Here is a 12,901-nt window from a genome sequence, read left to right on the forward strand (position 1 = left end):
AATGTAAAAGGATTTTGCAATAAATATATTAATTGCAGATGTTACAACACCTCCTATCGATAATCAAACTAATTAGAATTTGACATTAGGGTATCAAATAAAATAAACGCTCAACAACAACAATGTGAAATTGTGTCATGGTTAATTTAACATGCAATAACAATGCCAAACAATGTAAAAATGTAATAAAAGTGTCACTAACGTGTAACCAGACAATTAAATCCATCTTTTTGATACTCGATGAACAGTGTATGGATTTAATCAAATCTGTGGCACCTAAATTTAGAAGGTAGTTCACATCTGTACCAGTACTAATTTGCTGGAACAACCCTAAACATCATCTATCCAGATGTGTTCTTTAAACTGTCTTCCTGCTCTGTGAGGTCAAATCCAGGGCTTTCCAAGTTAACTCATATGTGTTAAAGGCTTGCAGCACATCGCAGTGCAAGCCTTGTGTGGGATTCTTCAGCACTGAAGGGGTTTAATAGGTGGTAACTCCTCTCAAGTTTCAGAAAGGGGCTGGAATTTAATGCACGCCAAAGTTTTTCCTATTTAAGAACAGTGCAAGGGAATCCTTGTGGCTATGTTCTGTTAAAGGGCCCATTGCTGAAGGGGAAAGGGAAACAATTGATGGTGCTAATTTAACAAGATTTTTTGATTTTTTTTCCCCCTAGTCTGCACTTAGAGTCTCATGTCTAAAATTTAGACATGATGAGCTTTGTGCAAGTCGTCCTCCTCTGCACCCTTGCAGTGACTTACCCTTCCCTTATATTGGCACAGCAGCAGGAGCAGTTAGGTAAGTAACCCTCCCAAATGATTCTTCTTATTACAATGAATTTGTATAATTTAGGGATCATCAAAAAAAAAAAAAAAGACATAAATAAACAACTTTTGCAAACAAATGCATAGAAAAAATATCTAATGGGTGAAGATTTTAGACTGCAGCACCTTGTGATGGAATTTGCATCAAGTTCTCAAGGCAACAAAGTACTTTTAAAGCAACATTCAAAACAAAGTTTATAAAGGTAAAAAAAAAAGTACTTAAGTTCCTGAAAGTAACTTTTCAAGGAAAAATTGTGCACAAACATCTCACAAGGTATTGCTCTATATAAGGTTTGGAGGCTGCAAAGTGATATGCACTATCCTAATTTGGTTTATTTAAAATAACATTTACTAATTTACCGCTGATTAGTTAGTAATTTGGCTCAGGGGCTTTTCTAAGAAGACCAAACATTATCTTGACAATCATGATTTGTAAAATGTCATAATATTTTGGCTTTCAAGAAACCTCTCTCAATGTTTGACTGCTTAGTAAATCTCCGCTGATATGAAAATATATGATGCAATTTTTCTTCAATGACACAAACCGATTAAGACCTCACGGGGAATTATCTCTAATTCAACTCATTGTTAATTTATTATTACTTAAACAGATTTACAAAAAAACAAAAAAAAATATTATTACTTAATTGCTGTATTAATAACTTCCTTGTACGGTGTTAGATTAGTTTGAATTGGTGCTTGAAGCTATACTAATATTTCTGGTTTTGTAATACAGAACATACCGTTGTTCTAGTGAAAGATAGTAATAAAAATTGTAAAAAGATATCACATGAATGAGTCAAACTGTAGATAAATATATGCAATGATCATTTTTATTTTCATATATGATTATTGTAAAAAATAATAAGGTTAAAAGTTACTACTCCTTAACTGTGCTGAATTACTGTTACTCTGCATGTATGTGGCGTTCATTTTTGCTTATTCTTTATCTCATGTATATTTGTACCTGCACACTGCCTCCATTTCTCTGTACCCTGCCCCTTTTTGTGTATTCTTGTTTTTCACCTATATAACGACCTGTTTATAACACTGCACCATTGCCCTCTTGCTTTACCTATTGTGTCTGTATGACCATATTGCTTCCTAATTTCCTATCTCTCTATTGAATCCTGCTTCTGCCCTCCCTTGATTTAATGCACTTCTCTCTCATGCATAATTGGGAGGGTTAGCTGTAAAGAATGGTCTTGTAACAAAACTCTAAAAGTGAATGAATCAGCATAGCAACCAAAGGAATGTTCCCACTGTTTGCTCAATATTTAGAACTTTGTTCCCCCATTTGCTCTGTATAAAATGTGCTCATTATTTCTCTGTTTCTTCTATAGTCAGTCAAACCTAGAACAAAAACTCATTACTGTTAAGTGCCAAGCCCTTGATAGTCATGAAGTCTGGCTTTAAATTTTGATAGTACATAGATAAACTGCAGTGAGAAGACTAGATTTTAACTGTCTGATGTATGTCATGCTCATAATATAGTCAATACTGTACAACTTGAGCTGCTGTGATAGTAATACACATTGGTGGTCTATAATGTGTGGATCAATGCCAGATTTTTCAGTCTATATAAGATTTCAACAAGTCATGTGTTTTGAAACATCTGTCTGGTTTACAAAAGGCAAAATGAGCAATTAATATTTTCCTTCCTATAAACTGAAATCATGTACCATCAACTAGTACATGTCTTCATCTCCCAAACTAACTGCACTGTATGGAGATAGATAGATAGACGGATGGATAGATGGATTGATGGATGGATAGATAGATAGATAGATGGACGGATAGATGGATTGATGGATGGATGGATGATAGATCGATAGATAGATAGACAGACAGACAGACGGAGAGATGGATTGATAGATGGAACTATAGGTGGATGGATGGATAGATGGATGGATCGATAACTAGATGGATGGATAGATGGATAGATAGACAGACAGATAGATGGATTGATAGATAGATGGATGGATGGATGGATAGATAGACAGACAGACAGACGGAGAGATGGATTGATAGATGGAACTATAGATGGATGGATGGATCGATAACTAGATGGATGGATAGATGGATAGATGGATGGATAGATAGATAGATAGATAGATAGATAGACGGACAGATAGATGGATTGATAGATAGATGGATGGATGGATGGATAGATAGACAGACAGACAGACGGAGAGATGGATTGATAGATGGAACTATAGATGGATGGATGGATAGATGGATGGATCGATAACTAGATGGATGGATAGATGGATAGATGGATGGATAGATGGATTGATAGATAGATAGATGGATGGATGGATGGATGGATGGATAGATGGATAGATAGATAGTCAGACAGACAGACGGAGAGATGGATTGATAGATGGAACTATAGATGGATGGATGGATCGATAACTAGATGGATGGATAGATGGATAGATGAATGGATAGATAGATAGATAGATAGATAGACAGATAGATGGATTGATAGATGGATGGATGGATAGATAGATAGACAGACAGACAGACGGAGAGATGGATTGATAGATGGAACTATAGATGGATGGATGGATAGATGGATGGATAGATAGATAGATAGATAGATAGCATTGTATGCATTTCCCAAAGTTTATAAACCATCCACTGGTAAGAAAGGGATTGCAAGCAAATGCTATATCCACATCCCTGGAACTGCAGGAGTTAAAACAACGTTTCATAGGCACTGTTTGTCAATGAAATTGCAAAAGGCAACATTGATGTATGTGAATATTGCAAAAATGTATGGAGAGTAATATGTGTTGTCCCATGTTCAAATGTGCTGTGCTCAGATAAAATGAAGTATGTTTTAAACTTTTTAACATTGCTACAAAGCTTCAGTTGTTGTTTTACTTGATTTAAAGTCATTGCCAACTATAACCAGCCTACTTTTCTCAAACAGAGCTATGTCAATCACTGCAATCAGAATATCTGTCAAACAAGAGTGCAAGATCCGTGTGTCACGCCTCTCTGTAACAATTTCCATAGAGTCATGTTTAGCTGCAGGCTATGGATTTTTAGCCTGTGTTGTCACAGCTGGAGAAAGCTGTGGTTTGAATAAAAGTATAACATTCTCTCTGTAGTCTGCAAGAACTGGCAGTGTACAATGTACAGCATGATCTCATCATTATTAATATACTGTATGTTGCTTTAGAAAACCTCTTGGAAACCTCATCATGAGAAGTTTCTCTTTGGGGTTTTGGCTTTTTTGGACTTCTCACAGCATATGAAAAAGATAATATAAAACACAAGCAATGTAGACAGCATTTTAGAATCCTTGATGTGTTACAAGACAAACCACGGAAAGCGGTTTTGTGATTTATATTCCAACCATTTGTATTACAAATTTGTGTAACTTCCTTTTTCAAAGAAGAAAAAGAATATGTCTGCCACCTAGTGGTATTTTATGATATTACATTGAAACAAAGCCTACATGCCACACCTTTAAAGGAACTCTATCTTAATGGGTTTTTTTTTTATCGGGGCTTTAGTCCCAAAAGGACGCTTTTTTTTAAATAATGGGGTTAAAGCATTTTCAAATGGTTTAACCCAGATGTTGCCGATGCCATCTATCTGCTTCCTCCTCTGTGTCCTTGTTCTACTCAACTGGACTCACACAGAACATTTGCCTTGGGTCCTAGTTAAAGGATAAGATTGCCATTTTTTTCATACTGGTTCTTGCCTTGTTGCTATGTTTGCCTGCTGCCGGCTGTTTGCAGCTGTGCAGCTGTGCAGATACTCAATTTGAGACAATCAATTCAGCTAGTGCTCAGAAAATAGCCAGCCTGCCATATATTTTGCTACATTGCTGTATATTTGCTTAGCATATTGGCCATTCATCTAGCTATGCCCAGCTGTACATTAAATAGAAAGCATGATGTTTCGCAGTATCTTTGCAAACACATTACCTTCATTAAACAGCCGTTTTGGGAAAGGTCATTTCACCCAACATTATGCAAGCCTTTTGTAAAATTGATTCAGCCCCACATAAATATTAAATACCTAATCCATTCCTCAAATTTCATATCATAGTAATGGTCTGACTCAAATTTAAACTTAAGCAAAATGATACTTAATGCACTAATATATCTAAGTTGCACATTAGATTTCAATAGGAAACACTAATTCGTGCTTGTTTCATATTCCTCTCCTGAACATGGGTGCAATGGGGGCAATCTAGGCATCCAAAACCATCCCTGTCAATAATTTGTCAGTGCGTGCTCCCATTGCAGTCATTCAGGAATACAGTAAAATTGGCACTCTATCAGCAGATGTCTGTATGTTACAGGCCTATGGAATAGCTGAACAGGAAAAGCAGATAATCCGCTTACACTCCTGGCAGTCCTCTTCAACCTATTGTTCCTGTAAGTTTATTTGTAATTGTCCTATTTATAGTTAAATCCCCTCTCATAATATTGTAAAGCGCCACGGAATCTGTTGGCGCTATATAAATTGCAAGAATAATAATAATAATAATAATAATAAGTTAGGTAATTGTTCAAACCTAAACCCAACTAAGAATTTTCAACATGCACATTGTGTAGAGTCTTAGATATTAGAAAGCATTGAACTGTTAAAGTTGGGGTTTACTGTTCCTTTAAAGTGATTTAGTCTTCTAATTGCTGGATTGCACATTGTTTGCTACAGGAAAATACATTTCCCAGCTGGATTATGGGAGAAATTAAGTCAGTTGAAGATGAAGATTTTGTCCTTAGACAATAGTTGGCTGTTCCACCTGGCATTGTGCAATATCAGCTGAAGTCAGTGTAACTAGTCGTTTAACCCCTTAAGGACACATGACATGTGTGACATGTCATGATTCCCTTTTATTCCAGAATTTTGATCCTTAAGGGGTTAATGGAAAAGATTCTTGGATGGTCTTCTTAAAAAAATATTATAGATTATATTCTCATGAAGAACGCAATAGAGAAAGGCATAGGCACAATAACACCACATCATTTATAATTTGTCTTTACAGTGTAATCCTTCACAATCTGCACATTTTAAGAGAAGGAATCATATTGTACTTTCCTGGTATAAATCCAATGTACTTCAATCAGCAAAGCAGTTCTTATCCCTTTTAATCTCTTGCCCAAGTAAAAACATTGCGCTCTAGCCTCCTGGCACTGTTGGAAATACTGGCTGTTTAATGTCACTATGACAATGGAAAAGTTGAGATAATTCAGAGACAGCAGGCATTTGTTAGCTATGATTTGGAGCACAGACTCTGGACTTGCATTTTTGGCAATGTTTATAGAAAGTGGATTCCATGAAGATAAGCTAAGAAACTGCTTCCATTTTCCGGAATTGATGCTTGTTTTTGTTTTAAATAAATCAGTAAAGTAAATTATCACATACCATTTCTGTTAAAGGTTGACTGCTAAATTCATAGAAAAATATCTTATGCTGAAATAGAGCACTGGGCTGCTCTCTAAACATACCAAATCAATGTAATAGAAACCTAAACAAAAAGTGTTGGTTTAGAAAAGAAATGATCTGCTAAATGTAAGCAAAATAACAAAGCTGGCAAATAGCTTAAATGGGATTTTTTGTTAATCTTATCTTGGCCATTTAATAATTAATGACAGTTTACTATTTAGTAAATATACACCTGTGAATCAATATGTATACCTGTAATGCTGAGGCAAATCTCATGCATGAAATTATACTATAACCAGATAAATGTTGGAGAAACACTCCAAAGTTAAAATTAAGTTACTTACCTCTAATCCAGTGGCAAGTCAATCTTCTTGTCACCGCTCTTCACTGCCCCTGGGAGAACATCACCAGTGATGATCTCCTAGCCAATCCAATGCTTCTCATAAAGAAACATGGGGATACAGAAGACATGCATGGCGATTGTTGCAATAGATCACTGCATAGAGCAACAGTAATTAATGCTCAAAGTTAATGAGGAAGAAAAATCTCCCAGCTGTCTGGTTGACGGTCGGGAGGCATCACTAAGAGAATTGATAACATTGTTTATTAATCTTTAAAATGGCAATTTTATTATATAGGGCAAAGGGGACATGCTCTTAAAGGACCACTATTGGCACCCAGACCACTTCAGCTTAACCCCTTAAGGACCAAACTTCTGGAATAAAAGGGAATCATGACATGTCAGGCATGTCATGTGTCCTTAAGGGGTTAATGAGGTTTAACCGTTTTCATATAAACATAGCAGTTTCAAAGAAACTGCTATGTTTATATTAGGGTTAAGCCAGCCTCTAGTGACTATAAGTCCGGCTGAATGCGCGCGCGGCTCCTGCGGAGCATGCGCATTCAGCCGAGGAGGCGGAGAGGAGGAGGAGAGCAGGAGGAGAGCTCCCCGCCTGGCGCTGGAGAAAGAGGTAAGTTTAACCCCTTCCTCTCCATCCAGCCTGGCGGGAGGGGGACCCTGAGGGTGGGGGCACCCTCAGGGCACTATAGTGCCAGGAAAACGAGTATGTTTTCCTGGCACTATAGTGGTCCTTTAACATATTCCTTTAAAGGACATTATATTTCAAATATATTGGCTTTTATGGAACACTATAGCATTACAAACCTTTATTCCTAACGCTATAGTGCCATAGCCCATAGCTGGTTCCAAGGGCCCCACAACTGCAATAAAAAAATTAATTAACCAAGTAATTGTGAGCAAATTAACATCCTTTCCAAAGTTAAGCTACAGGGAGTAGCATTGTTTTTTTCTTTTCCTCTAGTACTTATAAGTGGCACATCATATTTGTTACCAAATAGTAGTGTTTGTAATATTATGTATGAACTGAGGTCAAAGAGGTAATTTAGTGGTTTATTTTTTAAATAAGATTTGTGTTGAGGTGACAGATAAACAGACTAATTACACAAATATACCCAAGCTGGAATTATTCTTCAACTATTTTATTCTATATTTTGCAATTGTGTTGCCAATGAAACACAATTTATATTTATTTTAAAACCTCTTTGTTCCTGATGTAAAAGAACTAACTCTCTAGCTCTAATATTAAAAGAATATGTCTCATCCTAAAAGCCTTATTCAGCTTGTTTTATTTTTATATCAAGTTATATCAACTTGTTTCCATCAGGCATTGGGAATGAGACATTTCCTATTGTGCAAAAGAATTTAACCTTTGTTGGCTATATTATTGCTTTAAGCTATTTTTTAAAGGAGGTTTATGGAGCCAATTATGCGATTTCCTTTTAAATGAAGCCCCAGGCTTATAGAGGGCAATTTAAGCCTTTCACGGTCTTGCATGAACCATGATATTAAAGTCATTCTTTTGTTCTCAATATGATAGGGTTTCATCACATAAAACAATGGCCAGTGAGCTCCATTGATAGATTAACTATATAAAGTAACTTTGGGGTCGGGGGGAGTTACTTTCAGTGTTAGACATCCATGTTAGGTCCACAGTCTATAGCAGTTTAAGGGTTGGAAACTATAGTCATGTTTCAAAATATACTAAATATATTTTGTTAGGGTTAAAAGAGGAATTTATGATTGTGTGATATCACAAGTTAATTATTTTTAAGTCAATCACAAAAAAAACAACAACCCCATATTGGGTTTCATGTTTTGTATAAATTTACTTGATACTCATTCTGATTTTAAGGAACAGTTACAGAACAAGAATACAGAAAATGTAATTAACTTTAAAGCAAATGTACACTTATCATGCCTTAGCTATAGTGGTTATGGAACAAAGGACTAGGAGGGTAAATATTTGGATTGTCTTTTAGTGTCAGATTTGGGCAAGGTGTCCCTGCATGTTGGTATAGATTTAACTAGGTAATACCTATTCGTGATTAGCATTTATGCCAGCACTTTACTTGTGAAAAGCATTTCATACCCCTACCTTTGGTTAAAGAAGAAATGATCATATTAAATCTCTTGTTTGAGGACCATGTTGCTCCCTTATGGTTCATGGGAGTCTAAATCTCACTTCACAGTTTCAGGCCTTTTTCCAAGGTGACAGAGCGTTCATGCTATTTTATAGCAGATCAAGATTAGTCGTTAAAAAAATTAAAACAATTTTTAAAAAAATAATTTCTCTGTGGAGAGATATAATTTAATAATATAGTTTCCAACAGTAAACTAATCATGGAAATTATAGAAAACTGAAGATCTTGCAGAATGCAATATATCAAGGTCATTTAAGGCTAAGCCCTTCCAGGAGTAACACCTAGTGACTCTAAGCTAGCAGGGGCGATAGTTACATATTTGTGGCCAATGTGAGTTATAGAAAAATGTAATTGTGAAAATATATATATTTCATATATTCATTAAGCTATATTTCTCTAACCTTACATGATTTATTGTATTTGAATGTTATAATAGGAATGGATTTGGGTATCAAGAGAAATATAATAGTTTCCAGATGTTAGGAAACTCTAACAATTCTGCCAATTCCCTGATTATCTCTGAGATTCTCACAGATCTCAGTGTTCATGACTTACATTTCCAGTTTATCCCTCAACCCCCCTATGTTTTCTTTTAGAATTTTGGATTTATATGCATGATAACACTCATTAAATTTAACTAACAGTTCATGAGTCAACTGAATGATATTGTTACCATATCCGATAAACAAAGAGAACCATACAATTTATAAAAGAAGACATTTTACTGCCCTGACTCATAAAAGTAAAACATATGAAATAAATATACAAAGTTAAATAAATGTAGATGCAACTTAACATTATTTCTCCCGTCAGTGGCACTTCAACTTTAGTCACTGACGCTAGTGCATCACTTTCCACTATTTTCCATAGAATAACAGCTTACGCTAATTTTCTGGATAATCCATAGACCAATGAGAACATATCTCTTCTTGACAGATAAGACACCTCTCTATTGACCTGTATTAGTCACTGATGTTTAAATGTAATTCTGCTCCTTAAAACGTAACTGATTGTTAGTGATCCCACTTCTAACACCAACCCCAACATTTGAAATTTCCCTCACAACTGATAATGCCATAATCTAAACTACAGCCAGAATTTACTCTCAGCATTGAATTTTACTCATATCTGCCAAACATTTGCTGTCACTGTCACATCTTCAGTACTTGTCCATTCTGAATAAGCCAAAATCATAATTCTCACACTACTAATATCCCAATTGGTTTAATGCAACTTTTACACTTCCTAATTGGTCTGCCCTCTACCATATTTCAGCAAAGAATAACTGGATACATCGATGAAAAGTGCCACTGCCATAAAAAAGGATCTATTTTACAAATTTCACTCCTCTATCCTCTTTAAATATTTCAGATTTTCTCATTTGCCATATGTATCTCATTATTTATCATCAGATGCCATGCTCTATCATTCCTTTCTCTGATTCCTCATTACATCCATAACGAAATGCAAAGTACTAGCTAATGCATACAGTGACTTCACTATGACACCCCCCATGACTATGCACTTATCTCCAATGGCTCCCTGCTTTCCTCTATTTCCAACACATTACTCAATCAAAATAACTAACTGAACAATAATGTAGTGTCCAGTGATGAATCCAGGTTGGGGACCAGGACAAGTCCCCCTTAGTGGACAGAGGACTTCCTACTATAACCTTATGTTAGTAAAGTGTTCTCACCAATGTAGCTTGTGTGCATTGTGCCATTGGGCTATTCCAGTGTTCAATTTAGTAGTATTGCTACTGAATGGATCTTGCAAGACTTCCATAAGACTCACTGCATGTACAGAAACAGGCTACTGAATTCTGAACAAGACCCATTATATACTAGAACTCAATCCTGTGGAATTGTGATATGGTGAAATACGACATAAGCTACCTGCTGATATAGAAAATTATAAAAATTAATGGAATCAGTTTGAAAACATTGATTGACAGTCACTTTTAATCAGAAACCCCCAAGTATCTTTCACCTTTTCTCCTACTACTGTCCTATGACGGAAATCTAATGTTTTGTTATTTGGAACATGGCTTGTTGCTACAGCCAACTCAACAATAAATCAGATTAGTATATTAATTCAAAAGTCAATTCTGGCCCCTTTGCCACATAAATAGCCTAGAGCCTTACACAAGCTGCAAGGTCATAGGTCACTATTAGTTAATTCCTATTAGTCTGATACTATTTTTACAAAATGTGTTCTGTAACTAATGAAGGTTCTTTGACCAAGTCCGGTTAGACTCTGGCATCCCTATGCTATTTGTAAAGTACACATTAAGTGATGCCATTAAATAAGTGTGAAATGTTGGTTTGCACATCTGTGCTATTACTGGGTCATTTAAAAGGTAAAATAGCATTAAAAAAACACTCATAAAATGGTTCTAAATTGAACCATTGTTTTTAGTATAGCTTTGATCTGTTCACTTTTTTCTGAATTGGAGCCAACCATGTAAAACATCAATAAGAGGTGAAATGTTAGTCGTAAATTAAAGAATAAAGTAAATCATTGTGTCTACATTGGCACTGAAATGTTAAAGTATAATATAAATATTCTGGTAAAAATATGTAACTATCATCCCAAGTAATGAGTTGAAAAGATATTATTTTATGTGCATCATGTTATTTGAAACTTTGGTTTGGAAGGAAAAAGCATGCAGTACTTTGTATATGTCAGCGTTTTATACTTAGGTTTTGAAGATACTAATGTAAAAAATACATAGACTTTGGCAACAAATAGCAATATTACTAGTAAAAGCTAGACAATAAGACTGGAACTTTTCTGTACATATGTGGTCCAGAGAGGCTTCAGAACGGCGCCAGTCTTCATAATAATTTTATATATTTCATCACATATCATTATGGTTTTAATAGGTTCTGCTTAAGCAACTCAAATATACTTTGACTTAGTTGTGGCAGTTGGAATATTTCACTGAACAGAACTGCTCTTGGATAAAAGAGTCTTTTTTGTGCTAATAGTGGAAGGACCATAACATTTCCAAATGTAGGTAAATCCAATAAAACACTCAGAACAGTGTGGCTGCTGCTAAGTAAATTTATTGCATCATCAAACCGGAATACTAATATATAACATATGTGAAAGGGACACTATAGTCACAAGAACAACTGCAGCTTAATGTAGTTGTTCTGGTGTGTATAGTATGTATTGTTCTGGTATGTTTAAGCATGTGTGTTATAGGCATAAGGCTATCCTAGACTTAAGATAAGGCCATGAACCAATTAATGTATTTTGAAAATTGGGCAGACTAAATGGGCCGAATAGTTCTTATCTGCCGTCACATTCTATGTCTCTATAGGTGCTTTTTAGGTCAGTGCTGCGACATTTAGCATCACCACACTTTACATGGAGACGCTAAATGTTTACGATTCAATGCATCTCTATGAGGAGATGCTGATTGGTGCAGTGCAGAGTTTTGTTACACATCTGAAATACCATTGAATGGCGGTAATCGCCAATTTGATGATCTCAGCCAAGTAGGAGGGGTGGGGGTGGAGCCAAATGAGGCAGATTCATACAGCGCCAGAATAAAGATACATTTATTGCATTTTTAAGAGTACCAAGGGGACCTGGGGGCCTAAACTGCATTTTTAACACTATAGTGACATAAATACATGGTTGTAATCCTGTTCCTGTAGTGTTCGTTTAAGCTTTATTAATGTGAATATAGTATAATAGTAGCCATCTTATTATTGTTTCTCTGTTATATGAAAAATGTATCCATTTAATAGATCACAATTATATGGGTAAATTGAGTATTGTATTATATTATTCAGTTTACCACTACTGGTGTTGATGATGTGAAGTTATCTCATGCTTTTTTAAATGGTTTGCTTTGGAGAAAATGTATGTAGGACTGAAAGTAAACGTAGTGTTTGATTGGATTCACTTTTTAATTTAAGTGGCAATTTGCTCATTGGCAATCATACATATTGCTAATAAGATATTAGCAACTTATCTAGTAAGTAATATCCACTCCAAGAATAAACAGATTATATGATCTTTAAAAAATACATGTCTCCTCCCTGTAGATTCACAACAGTAATTGTCAGTACTTTAGTAAAACATACAGTACACAATGTGAGTGATGGATAGCTATATGTAATATGTGAAACTACTGTTTTGCAAA

The 12,901-nt window shown here is 35.4% G+C and overlaps 1 protein-coding gene across 3 annotated transcripts in view; it reads left to right on the forward strand.

Moving 5' to 3' along the window:
- The first annotated feature begins 570 nt into the window (after positions 1–570).
- Positions 571–12,901, forward strand: part of COL3A1 (collagen type III alpha 1 chain) — a 59,868-nt gene continuing 47,537 nt past the window's right edge. For all 3 annotated transcript variants that reach the window (XM_063430130.1, XM_063430132.1, XM_063430131.1), the window contains exon 1: positions 571–796. In XM_063430130.1, coding sequence (XP_063286200.1) covers positions 709–796 — 88 coding nt within the window. In that variant the 5' untranslated portion in view covers positions 571–708. The remainder of the gene's footprint in view (positions 797–12,901) is intronic.

The sequence above is a fragment of the Pelobates fuscus genome, chromosome 8 (assembly GCF_036172605.1).
Source record: "Pelobates fuscus isolate aPelFus1 chromosome 8, aPelFus1.pri, whole genome shotgun sequence".
Taxonomy (NCBI): Eukaryota; Metazoa; Chordata; class Amphibia; order Anura; family Pelobatidae; genus Pelobates; species Pelobates fuscus.